At 51.2% G+C, this 14849-nt stretch overlaps 1 protein-coding gene across 1 annotated transcript in view; it reads right to left on the minus strand.

Moving 5' to 3' along the window:
• The window catches only part of PLXDC1 (plexin domain containing 1), a 66515-nt gene that overhangs the window by 20135 nt on the left and 31531 nt on the right, over window positions 1-14849 (minus strand). Inside the window, exons 4-8 of the mRNA XM_019981976.2 lie at window positions 14770-14839; window positions 14040-14162; window positions 13222-13340; window positions 12115-12214; window positions 2904-2999 (exon numbers count right to left, since the gene is read on the minus strand). Of these exons, the coding sequence (XP_019837535.2) occupies window positions 2904-2999; window positions 12115-12214; window positions 13222-13340; window positions 14040-14162; window positions 14770-14839 (508 nt within the window). The remainder of the gene's footprint in view (window positions 1-2903; window positions 3000-12114; window positions 12215-13221; window positions 13341-14039; window positions 14163-14769; window positions 14840-14849) is intronic.

A 14849-nucleotide genomic window follows, 5' to 3' on the forward strand; every position in this document is an offset into this window, starting at 1 on the left:
GCACTCTGCAGGGTGGAGAGGTGGAAGGTGGTGGGAATGGGGAGGAATGGCAGCTGGGGCCTCGCTGGGCAAGGCAGGGGTGGAGAGCAGGGAAGTTAGTGGAAGTGGCTGCTGGAGGGTGTGTGGATCCCTTCTGTCATCAGCCAGCCAGAAAAGCAGAGAGGGCCAGGGGAGCAGGAAGAATGGGAGCTGGATTTTAAGAGTTGTTCACTCACTCAAATGCTGCCCTCTTAAATGACCTCAGAGTGGCAAGCAGCTGCCACAAAATCCATCCATTTTACTATAAGGATAGATAGACACTGACCCGGAATAACTGTATGCATTCTGAGGACTCATCTGAAGAGCAGCTGAACAGAACACGTTGGTAACAGCAAGAAGTGACCGCTAACCACAGAAAATGACCACTTATTCAATAGGCATTTCTTCACTCTGTGGGTTTTCATGGGCCTGGACCACAATCCATTAATTAGGGAACCAGTTTGCATTCTGTGGACCCCCAGCAAGACAGCATCTGGGAACTAGCCCTCGGTGAGGGGGAGAAAAACTGCTTCGGGCACAGTGTGGTCACCTCTAATTGCCTTGTGGGAGGGACTGGCTGCAGGGGGCACTGTGTGCTTTCGTCTACCAGGGCTTTGCAGGCTTTGGAAGGGTGGAGGGAACTCCGTAGGCAGAAAACAAGCAGGGACTGGCCTGACCCCAGAATGACAGCGCTCTGGCTGTTTTCTTCTCTGGTGCACCCCGAGGGTCTACAGCAGTGCCCAGCATGTGGTAGGCAGTTAACAAAAGTTTATGGAATTGATATAGAGTTGCTCTCATCCCCATTTTACAGAGGAGGAACCTGAGGCTTGGAGAGAGTCACAAAGCTAAGAGAGGCAGATCTGGGTTTGAACCAAGGTCTGTCTAAGCCAAGAACCTGAGCTCCTAGCCTTGAGGTCCCCCTGGGAGACCCCCTTCCCCAGCTTCCACCTTCACACCAGCCCACCTTTTCAGGAGTCTCTTCTAGAAGAAGGACCGGCCATGGTGTATGATGGCTTGAAGAGCCACATCTCTGGAAGAATTTTGGCTAAGTCCTCCAACCCCCAAAGGTAAGGGAGAAAACCTGGGGCTGTGGGGTGCAGAGTTTTCTGAGAACAAGGCAAACCAGCTTCCAGGAGTTTAAATCACAGTTTCAGTAGCAGTTCCCTCCTGGACTTGGGAGCCCATGACCTGCTCATTCCCAGTGACTCTGGAGGCCCCTTAAATGGCTCCAGTCAAACTGAGAAAAATCCCTAGGAGCCTCATGAGACATTAAAAAAACACACTGACCTTTACTTTCATCTGCATTTCAGATGTCCTGTGTGCTATTAAATGCTCACAAAATTCACTGGAGGGGTGGAAGAGGCTTAAATGTACAGACGTGTCCCAGAAACTGCATTCCCAGATGTTCCACTTCTTCTGCCTGGGTGGTTAGCCCTGCCCTTGGATGTCCCTGCTCCCAAATGTAGTTTAGTCATTCCTGGGACCCAAGGCTTGCTCTCACCAGTCCTAGAGAAAGCTCTGCCCAGAGGGAGGGCGACTGGGATGCGGGTGAGCCTGGGACCCCAGGGGTCCCAGCCCTGTCCCTAGGCATCAGGGGAGGACACCTGCTGGGACATGGCCTAGCATTTGAGAAGACCCTTCCTCCTCCTCTTCTTTCTTCACCCCCTGCTCCCAGAACCTCCAAGGAAAAGGAAGAGGAGAAAGAGAGGCAAGAACCGCCCCAGAAGGCAGGGAGAAAGCCATGACTCCAGAGGGAAGCTGGGAGGTATCATGAAGCAGGAGAGGAAATTAAAACTGTCTTTAGAAATATAAGCATGGGGGCGGGGCAGGTGGTAACTTCTCTTGTGGTCCAGTGGTTAAGACTCCATGCTGCCAATGCAGGGGGCCTGGGTTCAATCCCTGGTCAGGGACTAGGTCTCACATGCCGCAGCTAAACACATGTGCCATAACTACTGAAGCTCATGAGCCACATAAAAGACCTGGTGCAGTTTATATAAATAATAAATATATATATATGAACAGGAGCACTGTCCTTCCCTCACTCTCCCCATCTGCCCTGACTGGATCCTTCAGGCTCCGCAGCAGTGGTGGGGGGCCTCCACCATGGTGTGCCTTCAACAGCAGGTGAGCAAGGTGCAGAAGAGTTACAGGACCCAGCCCCCTGGATCCTGGAGGGCTGCTGGCTAAACCCGACACTGTCTTCTGCCTGTGGATGCCAGCATCACGCCTCCTCTAAAGAAAATGCAATGATAAACTTACGGTTCCATTCAGTTCCTGTATTATCTTTTCTACGAGCTCAATCCAAGTTATCAGAGGTATCTCTTTCCTGGGTTACAATTACATGTTAATAACAGCGCCTGTGTGCTAAGTCGCTTCAGTTGTATCCGACGCCTTGTGACCCCATGGACTGTAGCCCACCAGGCTCCTCTGTCCATGGGATTCTCCAGGGAAGAATACTAGAATGAGTTGCCATGCCCTCCTCCAGGGGATCTTCCAGATGCAGGGATCAATCCTGTGTCTCCTGCAGCTCCTGCACTGCAGGCTGACTCTTTACCTCTGAGCCACCGGGGAAGCCCGTTAATACCAGCAACTGTCATGTATCAAGCACAAGCCATGCCCTGGGCCTGGGATGTGCCAGTGAGTGTCTGGACTTTGATTTGCATCCTCAGCTCTACCTAGTGCAGTTCTCACCCATACCATAGCCCTGGGAAGGAGGCAGTGTGAGGCCCATGTTACAAATGAGAAACGGAGGCCCAGAGAAGTCAGGTGGCCGTATCTAGACAGGGGACCTTGGTGAGCCTGGGATGGAACTCAGTCTGACTTCAGTGCTCTTGCCAGGATGGCAGAATGCCTCTCTTCCATCAGTGGGGACAAGCCCTACTTACTTGGCAACGGGGTGAACTCCACGGCAGATGTGCTGGTGACCTTGCTGGGGTCCAGCTCCACACGGTGGTATTCGAAGATGGTCCTTCTCCGAGATTCTGAAACAGAGACAGAGCCTATCATTGGGAGCATTTCATAGGCTTTGGGGCCTGGAGCCTAACAGAGGGGCAGGAGATTGTAGTGAGAGGAACCAAGAGTCAGTATGCAGCCCCCAAGGGCAGGAAGTAAAACCGTCATCCCGGGATGATGCTGTTGAAACTCTGGAGAGACAGGAGGAGGGGAGTTGACTGTGAGTAGTCAATCCTAGGTCATAAGTAGGCTGACAATGCAGAGGCCCAGCTGCCGCTGGGGCCAGAGCACAGGAGTCCACCCTCTGTGCCTTCACAGCTGCTGTTCCCTTGACCCATCACACTCTTCCACCCCTTCTCTTCTTGTCTATCCCACTCTTTCAGATCTAGCTGAGGGCCACTTTCTCTGAGCAGCCCCCCTTGACCAGCTCCCTCCTATTACCCGCTTTGCCCCAGGCCCTCCTCCCACTGCACTCCTTGCATGATGTAGTCATGATGGTCAATTTGGAGGGTGGAGACCAGTCAACTGCGATCATCTGGTCCTGAACCTGACCCACAGTGAATGCTCTGCAAATGTCTGCAGATGGACAGGCTGACCTCGGAGATCCTCTCCTCTCCTTGATGGTTCAAGGGCTGGAGCCAGGTTGACCTGAATTCTGAGTCAAGTTCTGCTCCTGACAAGTTGGATACCCTTAGGGCCTCAGTTTCTTATCTGTGAAGTGGAAAAACATTACTGCCCCAACACCCTTGCGAGGAAAAAGCTGGAATTGTAGATAGAAAGACTTTTCCTAAAATGGCAGTCTGAGATGCTCTGATATTTCCCCCATGCCCGAAGAACCATGACTTGCGGTTGGTTTCCTTCAGCTCCAAAACACAGGCTGCAAGCAGCTGAGTTTCATGAATGAGCTTTCCCATGAGGGGAAAGGGCCACTTAGTGTTTGGCCTACCCAGCAGCCCTTCTTCCTTCTGGAAACAGAAGGAACTGCCCCCAGCCCCTTCCTACATGTGGTCTGTACTGTATCTTCTTTCATGACTCTGCCTCCCTGGCCAACAGTGATTGGTCCAGGGTTGGGCATCTGATGAAGTCGGACCAATCAGAGACCTTCCCTGGGACTTTTTAATTGTAACCACGCAGCCCTTTGCTCTCTAGTAATAATGCTGAGAAGATGCAAGCTTGGTGTCCATGAATGGCCACAGTTCCAGTCTCATGGGGAAAGCTAGGGGATGAAGCCATATTGGGGAAAGAAGCATGGAATACTGGTGGCACCCCAGTCCCTGGAGTCCCGGACCTGCCCTGGCCCTATCTTCCCAGGTGTTGGCTCTTCCTTTGGTTCTTTGGGCTACTTCAGTATTCCCAATGCACCCCTTTTCAGCTGAACTAGTTTCAGCTGGGTTTTTTGCCACTAGAAGCCCAGGTGATATAAGTTTCCTTCCAGCTGAAGGTGATTTTGAGGAAAGTTTCCTAAGGGGGCAGAACTCAGTAGCTGCTGCTGCTGCTGCTAAGTCGCTTCACTTATGTCTGACTCTGTGCGACCCCATAGACGGCAGCCCACCAGGCTCCTCCGTCCCTGGGATTCTCCAGGCAAGAACACTGGAGTGGACTCAGTAGGGGCATCCATAAAAAGCAGAGTGTCCTGTGTGACAGCTGGGCACCCTGACCTGAACGAAAAATCTAGGGCAGCATATACTGCTCAAAAGAACATTTCAGTTATGTTTCTATCATCTATTTATCCTCAATCTATAGCTTGGCTCAAATGGCAAAGAATCTACTTGCAATGCAGGAGACCCTGGCTTCGATCCCTGGGTCAGGAAGATCCCCTGGAGAAGGGAATGGCAAACCATGTCTGGAGAATTCCACGGACAGAGGTGCCTGGTGGGCTACAGTCCATGGGGTCACAAAGAGTCAGGCATGACTGAGCAACTAACACCTCCTGCTTAAGCCAGGACTGAACCCCAGGTGATGACCCCAAAGCATGCTTTCTTTCCACTGTGCTCTCTTCTCTGTGGCAGAGCCTGGGGACACCTCTGTCCCTAAAACGTCTGCAACCACAGAATGTCCTTGAGACATTCTGTGCAACACAAAGGAAACTGCTCTGGCTCAGGTGGCCACAAAGCTCCCCTGGAACTAAAGAGGAATCTGCAGACCCACCTCAAAGGTCTGCACTCCAAATGTGAGTACCACCCACTCACATGTGCACATGTGAGCGCCTGCACACACACACACACACACAGAGTCACATGTGTGTATGTGAGCACCTACATGTGCACACACACACACACGAGATTTTTTTGATATAAGAAACGCCCCTTGCCAAGCAGGGGTGGGTCTGAAAGAGATTGAGGTGAGAGATTATCTGCTCAGAAGAGGCTCCAATTTTCAATTCACCCAACAGCCCACAGGTGCGGTAGGGCCCTCCCTGTGTGACACCAACTTCTCTGCAAAGATGGCCTGTACTTCGACTGAGCCTGGGCCATGTGAGACCTTAGATGGAGGATGGGAAACTTCCAGGCAGCCTTTCGCAGCTCCATCCCACCCACCACCCCCAGGGGCCAACTCTACTGAAAAATCACCCCCTTCAACACCAAAATGGAATAGGATAAAAGTAAATGTGAAACCAGGTCTTCCAAGATGTCTGAGGCCCTGGAGTCTAAACTCTGTGTAAACATTTATTCCTTAATCTGCCTCTTCTGTCAAGGCTCAACTCAAATGACAGGTCCTCCTTGAAGACATCCCCCAAGCAGGGATGCAGTTAGTGGCCCCTCCTCTGAGCTCCACAGCCCCCTGTGCCCCACCCAATGTCACCCGCTTCACAAACATTTACTCTGCTGGCCACCCGCCCCCTGAGACTGTGAGCTCCCCAAGGGCAGAGCCTGCAAGTTATACGTCTCTGTCCCCCAGCCCCTCGCCCCAGGCCTGGCACACAACAGGGTCTTGAGAAAGGACTGTGAACGAATGAATGGCTTATAAATAGTCAGGAAAACCCTAGCAATTTATCATAACTTCAGCCCGCAGCACAAAGGAAGGACGCCTTTCCTCCCCAGCCCACCACAGATTATGGCCTTTCTCAAAAGGGCCACCCGCAACGGGCCACAGAAAGCCAGACCCTTCCGAAGTTAGAGCTTAAAGCAGGAGTATTGGCTTCCAGGGTGTCTCTACCTACAGCGCTGTAGGGGAGAGCTGGCTCTCAGTTAGGAAAGTGAAAGTGAAAGTCACTCAGTCGTGTCCAACTCTTTGTGACCCCACGGACTATACAGTCCCTAGAATTCTCCAGGCCAGAATACTGGAGTGGGTAGCCTTTCCCTTCTCCAGGGGATCTTTCCAACCCAGGGATCGAACCCAGGTCTCCCACATTGCAGGGGGATTCTCTACCAGCTGAGCCACAAGGGAAGCCCAAGAATACTGGAGTGGGTAGCCTATCCCTTACTCCAGCGGATTTTCCCGACCCAGGAATCAAACCTCAGTTAGAAGGAAGGTGAAATAGGACAAAGGGGTCAGTGTTGAGGCATGAAGAGAGATGCATGAACTTGTCAAGAGAGTCGAGTTTAGGGATAGACAGGAGCAAGGAGCAGCTGGGGAAGGCGGGGCTCCCAGTAAACCCTACCCCAGAATCTAGGGATGGGTCTCCAACCAGCCAGCTGGGGAGTGGGGATGTGCCTTAAGTGAGGGTTCAGCCAGAGATAATGGGATATATCCTCCAAAACCCAGCACAGCCCCACCAGCAGGGAAGGGGAGATGTGTGTGGTAAGAAGGGGGAGGAGGGTGGGTGGACGGAAACATCTCTGACTAAAAATATTTGCTCACTTCAGCGGCCAACTTGTACTTGTTTAAGTGTCTGATTTGGTAAGACTTTTATTTCTCAATAAACAGAACCCTTAGTATCCCAGTCTGTGTTACTTGCATCTGGATTATCTTGCCAACATCTGGGGCTCGCCCAAGATGATGACGTCCGTCTTCGTGACCAACAGATCCCTCCCGGAACCGAGATGGTGGCCGCCCCAGAGCCACATTCCTGGCAGTTTGAGACGTTATGTGTTCTCTCTGCTTCCACTCATCAAACATTCAGAAATGCTAAGATCCAGACCCGGAGAGCCCTGCCATGCAATCAAGAGACGTCCGTGGCTCAAAGGAGAGTTTGGCATGTCCCGTTTTGTTTCCACACCAGACACCAGTGGGAGGGGTTTGGTTTGATCAGAAGAAATCACACTGACAGATCCAGCCACAAACTCCCCTCCGAGACGGTGGCTACCATACAAAAAATGGAAGATGGTGGATCAGGAGGCATTTTTCATTTATTCATTCACATCTTCCTCTGCTCATTCAGTTATTCATTTAGTAATCGTGACTCGAGCCCTAGCAGGGGACCCCAGAGATAAATACAATGAGAATCTTATACCCCAAGGAGCTTGCAGCCCAGCAGGGGAGGCCCCTCAACACAGATGCAAAGTAGAAAAGGGACTGAGGGAGGAGAGGAGACAAGGAAAGTAGACGCTCAGGGAGCAGAGTTGAAGGAAAAACAGAAAATAAAAGTAAAAATCAGGTCCATGGGGGCGGGGTTGGGGGAGGGCACCAGGATGGATAAAGAGCCACAAGAAAAGAGCACCAAGGAGGACCTTATCAGGAGCAGGGAGATGACAAAATGGGCTGGATACGGTGACGATACCCCCTCCCGTGCCCTCACTTGGCTGCTCCTTCTCACTCCTCTGCTGCCAGTTCCCGGGCCTCCTCTTCCCCACCCAGCACCAAGGTACAGCTCAGGCCGCTGCCACTTTTCTCAAGTTTGCCTTTGAAACGAAAGGAAGGTTCTGGAACAGGAGAAGTTTCCAGTGCTTGGGCCATCCAAGGCTATTCTGGGGCCAGCCAAGTGGCAGGTTGCCATTTGGAGTTTTAATAAGGAAATCCTCATTAATCGATTCCATTAATTCAGAATCTATCAGTTTTTATATTGGAGACCCTAAAGTTGCTTTTATACTGTCCGTGAAAGACAGGGTTTCTTAAATGAATAGAGGAAATTATATTGACTTCTGGGCCCCCCGCCAGTCAAATACAGAGTGTATCAACTACTCTGTATGTTTTGCCTGCTTCTGCAAACAGACGCTACTAATCTGAATCTTTTCTCTGCAACAAAGCACACTCTGCAGACTCTCTGCTCCAAAGCCTGCAGAGCGGTTTCTTCAAGGAAGTGATGGTAAGAGAAACTCTGCCTGTTTTCCTCCCTCAATCCCCAGACATGAGACTGTGCAGAATTCCGTCCACCTTCAGACAGGGGTGGGAGTAAAGTGTTGGGGGCCTGGGGGAAGGAGAGAGTCCCCCAGACATGGTTCAGTTGAATAATGGGGAGTAAATGCCACTCCTCACAGCACCCCAGGCAGGGAGGAGGCAAGCTTGGGTGCCAGGGCAGGGACATCGCCTATTCTATGGGACAGGTGGGTTGGGACAACAGGAATATCCACAGTGACTCCCACAGTGACATTGTCTGTGGACCAAAGGCCTTTCCCTGAACTTCTATCATGGTTTTCTGAAATGTATTGTTATTGGGTTGGCCAAAAAGTTCATTTTCCATAATATCTTATGGAAAAACCCAAACGAACTTCTTGGCCAACCCAATATTTGCATCTCAACCAAATTCAAATGAATTCCCTATTTGCTGGGTTGATTATCAGACCCAGAGGAATCTGATCTCTCAGCCACATAAAAGCCATCACTCTGAAAAGCAGGAGTTGTAGCCTATTTAAAATCCACTGAAGGCCATGGATACTGCCCTAGAAAAATGCATACATGTGATTTACTTCACCCACACCTCAGTGCTCCTTTCAAGTCCACACCTGATCCCCAAGCTGAAAAATCTCTGACAGAAAGAGATACGGTTATCAGAGCACTCACCCCTAAACTCAGATGTCAGGCTCTGTTCTCACTTAGGGTCACCAGAGGGCAGAGCACACGGTCTCTACCACACCCAGTCTCTTCAGCACCCGTTCCAGGGATCATTTTTTGAGCACCTGCCCTGCTGTAGACACTGGGCTAAGTGCTGGAGCCCCAAGGAGCTCACAGCTAGTTGGGGAGAAGACGAATGAGGCCGGATGGTGTCAAGAGTTCTATATTAAAGCTCTTAACAAAGTGCCCGGAGGATGGAGGAGGAACGTGAATTCTGCTGCATGGAGGAAGCTGGACCAATGGATAAGTAGGATTTTGCCAAGTGGTAAAAGGACTAGGGTAGGGGGTGGCTTTTACATGAGGAACTGCATCCGAAAGATGCAGATTCCCTCTTGGCATGTTTGGGGAACACAGGGCATGCAGACCAGTGCTGACTGGACAGAGTGGTGGGTGACAGGAGGGTTCAGAGACCAGCCCATAAGGGTAGGCCTGTGCCCATAATACATGTGAGAAATATAATTAACACTGTTGTATGTTATCCATGAAAGTTATTAAGAGAATAAATCCTAAGAGTTTTCATCACAAGGAAAAAAGTCTATTTTTTTTCTTTAATTTTGCATCTTCATGAGATGGGAGATGTTAACTAAACATTGTAATCATTTCATGATGTATGTAAGTCAGATCCTTATGCTCTAACGCCTGAAAGTTACACAGTGCTTTATGGCTTCTCTGGTGGCTCAGACGGCAAAGACTCCACCTGCAATGCGGGAGACCTGGGTTCAGTCCCTCGGCTGGGAAGATCCCCTAGTGGGCATGGTAACCCACTCCAATATTCTTGCCTGGAAAATCCCCATGGACAGAGAAGCCTGGAGGGCTCCAGTCCATGGGGTCGCAAACAGTCGGACACGACTCAATAACACTGAAAGAAAAATGAAACAGTAAGCTGTGCCCAGCTGTGTAGGCCCCAAGTGCCATGCTAAGAACTCTGAATTCATGTTTTGGGCCACAAGGAGCCAGAGAATGACAAGATCAGCTCTGTCTGGCAGTGACAACAAGGAGTAGGGAGACAGGGGACAGGGGGCAGGGAGCCTGGAGGCCAGGAACTGCTGGGCAGTGTCTAGAGTCAGACGTGGGTTTCCCTTGGCTGGTAGACTCAGCGCCTCATGAACCACAGCTGGAGCCACCTGATTTGGCCGCTCCCACAACAGCCCTTGTATTTCCTCCAGGTCTCACAGAACAGGCGCAGCCGCCCTCCTGTTATTTCAGGTGGGTTCTGCTTCCTCCCTCGCCCCTCATTACCACACCTCCCCACATCTCCCTGGCTTGCTCTAAAACAGCCTTTCATTCTAGAACCACAGAGGAGCCTCAGAGGCAGACACTCTCGGGGGATCTGACTTCCTCTAACTCACCCTCATTCTACAGCTGGATCCAACACACATTTCCTGCCGCTGGGCACAGGGCCTGCGAGGGGGGCACAGACCCCACCCCTGAGGTGCGCAAAACAGGGCCGTGGGGAGGGGCAGGGAGGCATGGATACCAAGAACAGTCCTTCCTATAAAACAGCCTGGGTGTGTGCACACAGTGCTGCGGGTGTTTGGGGAACTGAGGAGGGAAGGATTGCCCGCTCTGGATGGAGTGGGAGTTGGTTGGATTTAGAAAGCCTCAATGGTGGACACTAGGGTTTAAAATACAGAGGATTTGGGTTTCAGTTCTAACCCTCAGAGCTGTGTAAAAGCAAGTCACGCCACCTCTCTGGGCCTCCTTATCTTCATTTAGAAAGAGACAAATGCACAGACTTCATTTACAGTGCTGCAGGATAATCCAATAAGATAACTATAAGCTCAGTATCTAGGGATGGGGTTGTAATCAGTGTGCCCCTAAATGACCCCAGTGATCCCTGCCTCCTGGGATTCACACCCTGTTTAATCCCAGCTTGAGTGTGGGCTGGACCTAGGAACTTCCTTCCAACCAGCAGAAGGTGGCAAAAGTGGTGAGGTTATGAGAAGGCTCTGGCTTCCCTCTCGCTCACCCTCTACTGCTGTCTTCCTTGCCTGCTCTGATGGAAGCCAGCTGCCACAGTATGAACTGTCCTATGGGGACGTTCACGCAGCCAGAACCGAAGGAGGAACTGAATCCTGTCACAACCACATGAAAGCTCTTAGATGTCCCCCCAGCAGTCACTGAGGCAAGCCTGGCAACCACCTTGAGAGCAGCCTGTGAAGGAGTCTAAACCAGAGGACCCAGTTAAGTCATGCTTTGTTTCCTGATCCACAGAAACCCTGAGATAATGTTTTAAGCCTCTAAGTTTTGGCACAATTTGTTATGCAGCAGTAGCTAACTAATACAACCAGGGTGATATTGAAACTCTTTAGTAACTGGCTCAGTATAGGTTTTAACCAACCAATTAGAGTAGTTGACTGTGCAACAGAGCAGGGTCTGAGCCACTCGCTAGAGTGCTGGGAGTTTGGGGGTGGGAGAAGGGACAGTGGAGGGACAGGTGAAGTGATGGGAAGTAATCTTATGGAAATATTCATGCAAGAGCATAAAAGTACATATTTGCAAGAATATTCACTGCAGTATTATTTGTTGTAAAGAAAGATTAAAACAACTGAAAAGTCTGGGCCCAGGGGACTGGTTCAACTAAGGTACATCCATGCGAGGGGTGTACAGTTATTAAAAAGAGTGATCCAGAAAGATGGGCAGGATATACTTTATTCAGGAGCAGAACAGAGGACAGCTTATGCCATTGTTTATGATAAATACACTTATGTATACTTACCCGAAGGCTTGTAGCTCTAGAAATACCCTGGTGGCCCTGGTTGCCTCCAGGAAGGGGAATTGGGGAACGGGGATCAGGGACAGGAGAGAAATCTAATTTTCCTGTCTCCTGAAGCCCGCTGTGATGCTCCTTCTATCATCTGGGTTTGGGAGGCAATTACGGTTGTGTGCTGGGAGGACTAATAAACCCTAATTTAGTGTCTTTGGAGATTTTTCTAAGTGGAGGGTGTGCTAAATGGAAGGGCCCTGGCTCCCCACCCCCCTCCACCACCAGAGCAGTGCCTCCCACTGGAAATTTTATTGGAAAAATGGTTCCTCAGCTCGAGTGAAGAGAAGTTGGAACTCACTCTGCCCCTTTTCTCCCTCAGTTCCCACTTAACTCCTCCTACCCACCCCCAACCACTTCCTACCACTGCCCTCTCCCCCACCAGTCTGGCTCAATCTGAGCTGAGTCCAGCCCCATCCAGCGATCTCTGTGGGTCCATGGGGTCTCACCTGGTACATCTGGGGATGGATTGAGAATCATGAAGGCATCTGACAGGCCTGCTTTGACAGGGTGCTGGGACGAGCTGATTTCCAGGACGGGTATAGGGATCTGCAGGCGGGGAAGAAGAGGCTCCATCTACCCCCGAAACACTCTTGGACCAGCTCTTCTTGGAGCTTCAGACCCATCTGCCTGGTGGGCATTGGCTCCTGGAGGGCTCAGACATCTCAACCCAATGGGCCCATCCAAATTCCAAGTCTTCCCCACATCATCTCCAAACACATTTCCTTTTTCTTTTCTTTCTCTTTGTGAATGGCACCTCCATGGAGGAGTCACCCTCAGCCTCTCCCAGCTTCCTTTCATTTCCCTCCTCCTCTGTCAAACACATCTCCAATCCTGTTAACTAGCCTCCTAACAGGCTCTCAAATCTATCCAGTTTTCTCCATCACCCCCACCCTACCCCAAGCTGGCCCGTTCTCCTGCATCATCTCCCAGCATTCCCTCTGAGTCCCAGCCCTCTGCTCTCCACTTTGAAGCCAGAGTGGTGTTTTTCAAGATTTTTTTTTTTTTTTTTTTTTGATGTGGACCATTTTTAAGGTCTTTATTGAGTTTGTTACAATATTGTTTCTGTTTTGCTTTTTCAGCTGGGAGGCATGTAGAATCTTAGCTCCCCAACCAGAGATGGAACCCATACCACGGGCACTTAACCACTGGACTGCCAGGGAAATCCCTAGGCCGCCTTCTTTCAGTGCTTTATACCAGCCATGCTCAGTCCTGCCACTGAGCCTTTGCATATGCTTTGCTCCCTCCCAGAACACACTTCACCCTCCTCTTTGCTTCCTTAACTCCTACACATTCTGAAGATTTCAACTCTTTTCCTCAGGAGAGCCTCCCAGGCTCCTGTTCAGGTAAAGAGCCCCGTGAAAGGCTTTCCTGGCATCACTGTTTAAGAGCACTTGCCCCCACAGTTACTATCTATCCCCCAAGCCAGATTCTCAGCTCCACAAAGATGGGCCGGCAGCCATCCTGTGAACTTCCTTATCTCCAGCACCACACCCTAAGTCTGGCGCACTACAGGGCCTCGACATATTTGTTGAATGAAAGAATGGCCCACTCACCTCTTTGTAGCCGAAGACAATACGGCCGTCTTGGTGCAGAGCCGCCTGGAAGGTGAAGCTGCCTCTGTCCTCCCGACCCTGGAGGTAGACGTGGTCCCACTGAACAACAAAGACTGTCCCTGGTGAGGAGAGCAGAGACTTGGCTGGTCAGGGAGGTCGTGCAGGGAGCAGGGCCCTGCAGAAATGGTGGCCCACGTGGATGGGACACCAGCTAGTGCCTTTAGCGATGATGGGGGCAGTTTGGAAATTTGACAGGAGGCAGAAACTGGGCAGCCCACAAACAGTCTGGCTCCCAAGCTGGAGGGGAGCCAGGAGACCCTGCTGCACCCTCCCCGCCCCCAACCAGGTACTGTAATTGTACCTGAATCATCTCCAACCCCAAGCACTGCCCTGTCCTTCTTGCCTATCCTGACCCCCTGAGATGAAAAGGAGGAGAAACAGTAGAAACTTCTGTTCTCCTGGGACAGAAGGTAGGTTCTCAAGGGACAACCTGGTGAGAGTAAGAAACAATCAACGTCTCTAATGTTTATTTCACCTCTGCTGCTGCTGCTGCTGCTGCTAAGTCGCTTCAGTCGTGTCCGACTCTGTGCGACCCCAGAGACGGCAGCACCGAGAGCTAATTGTTTTCACTTAATTTTCTCATCAGGTAGCAGGCATTTTGTCCCCAGGTGAGGAAAATGAACACAAAGGTAGGGTAGCTGCCGTGCTGTGTGACTGTGAAAGTCCCTTGCCCTCTCTGGGCCTTGGGCGCCTCTAAAGGGGGCTAGACCAAGGGATCCCTGGAGCTGGATGAATTAAACTCTGAGCTCTGATCTCACCATTGTCGAAATAAGCAACTGTGGAGTTGTCAGAGTAGCCAGGGTTGAAGTTGGCCATCAGAGGGGCCACGTACTGGGTAGCTGTGAGCATCCGATGGACCACATCACCCATGAAGATGAAGCCTGGGGTGGGAAGAAGCGTAGATGAGTCATCAGAGATGGACTTGCTTCCTCATGCAGGAAGGAGTAGCGTAGATGGAGCTGGAAGTGAGTCTTGGACCTCTGACCCCCAGCATCACATGGTGGGCATGGGTCTGGTGTATATAGAGCAAAAGGGGCCCAGACTAGAGAAGGTTCTCTCTGCCCCTCCACCCATCTCTGTCCCTTGGAAAGTGCACAGGAATCCAAGATAGGCTCCCTCATATCAACAGGGAGCCTGGTCCCAGGAAACAGGCTCTCAGTGCAGTCTCCTCCCTCTCACTCACAGACTCAGAAGCACAAGGGCCAAGGGACTGCCCACACTGGGCTGTGCTGACCCAGAGGGAGACACACATGCACGTGCACCCACATCCACACACACACACACACAATTAAGTCAGCAGATGTGAGGGAGGTGGTCCGAAACACTTATGATCTCTCACCTGAGAGTGGGGTCCCAAGAGAGAGCCACATGTGGGACCCACCCCAGTCCATCTATAAAACCCTGACTCCGGTGAACCTTTCCAGTTTAGGTCCCAGGTTCTAGCTGAAATCTCCACACCCTCTCCCAGCCCCACAGACAAGGCCTTACCTCCGGTTGCTATGGTGATCTGCCGCAGAGGATGCCCGTAGAAAGGGAAATCAAAGGACAAGACCACTCTCTGCAGGGGA

The sequence above is a fragment of the Bos indicus genome, chromosome 19 (assembly GCF_029378745.1).
Source record: "Bos indicus isolate NIAB-ARS_2022 breed Sahiwal x Tharparkar chromosome 19, NIAB-ARS_B.indTharparkar_mat_pri_1.0, whole genome shotgun sequence".
In the NCBI taxonomy this organism is placed as follows: Eukaryota; Metazoa; Chordata; class Mammalia; order Artiodactyla; family Bovidae; genus Bos; species Bos indicus.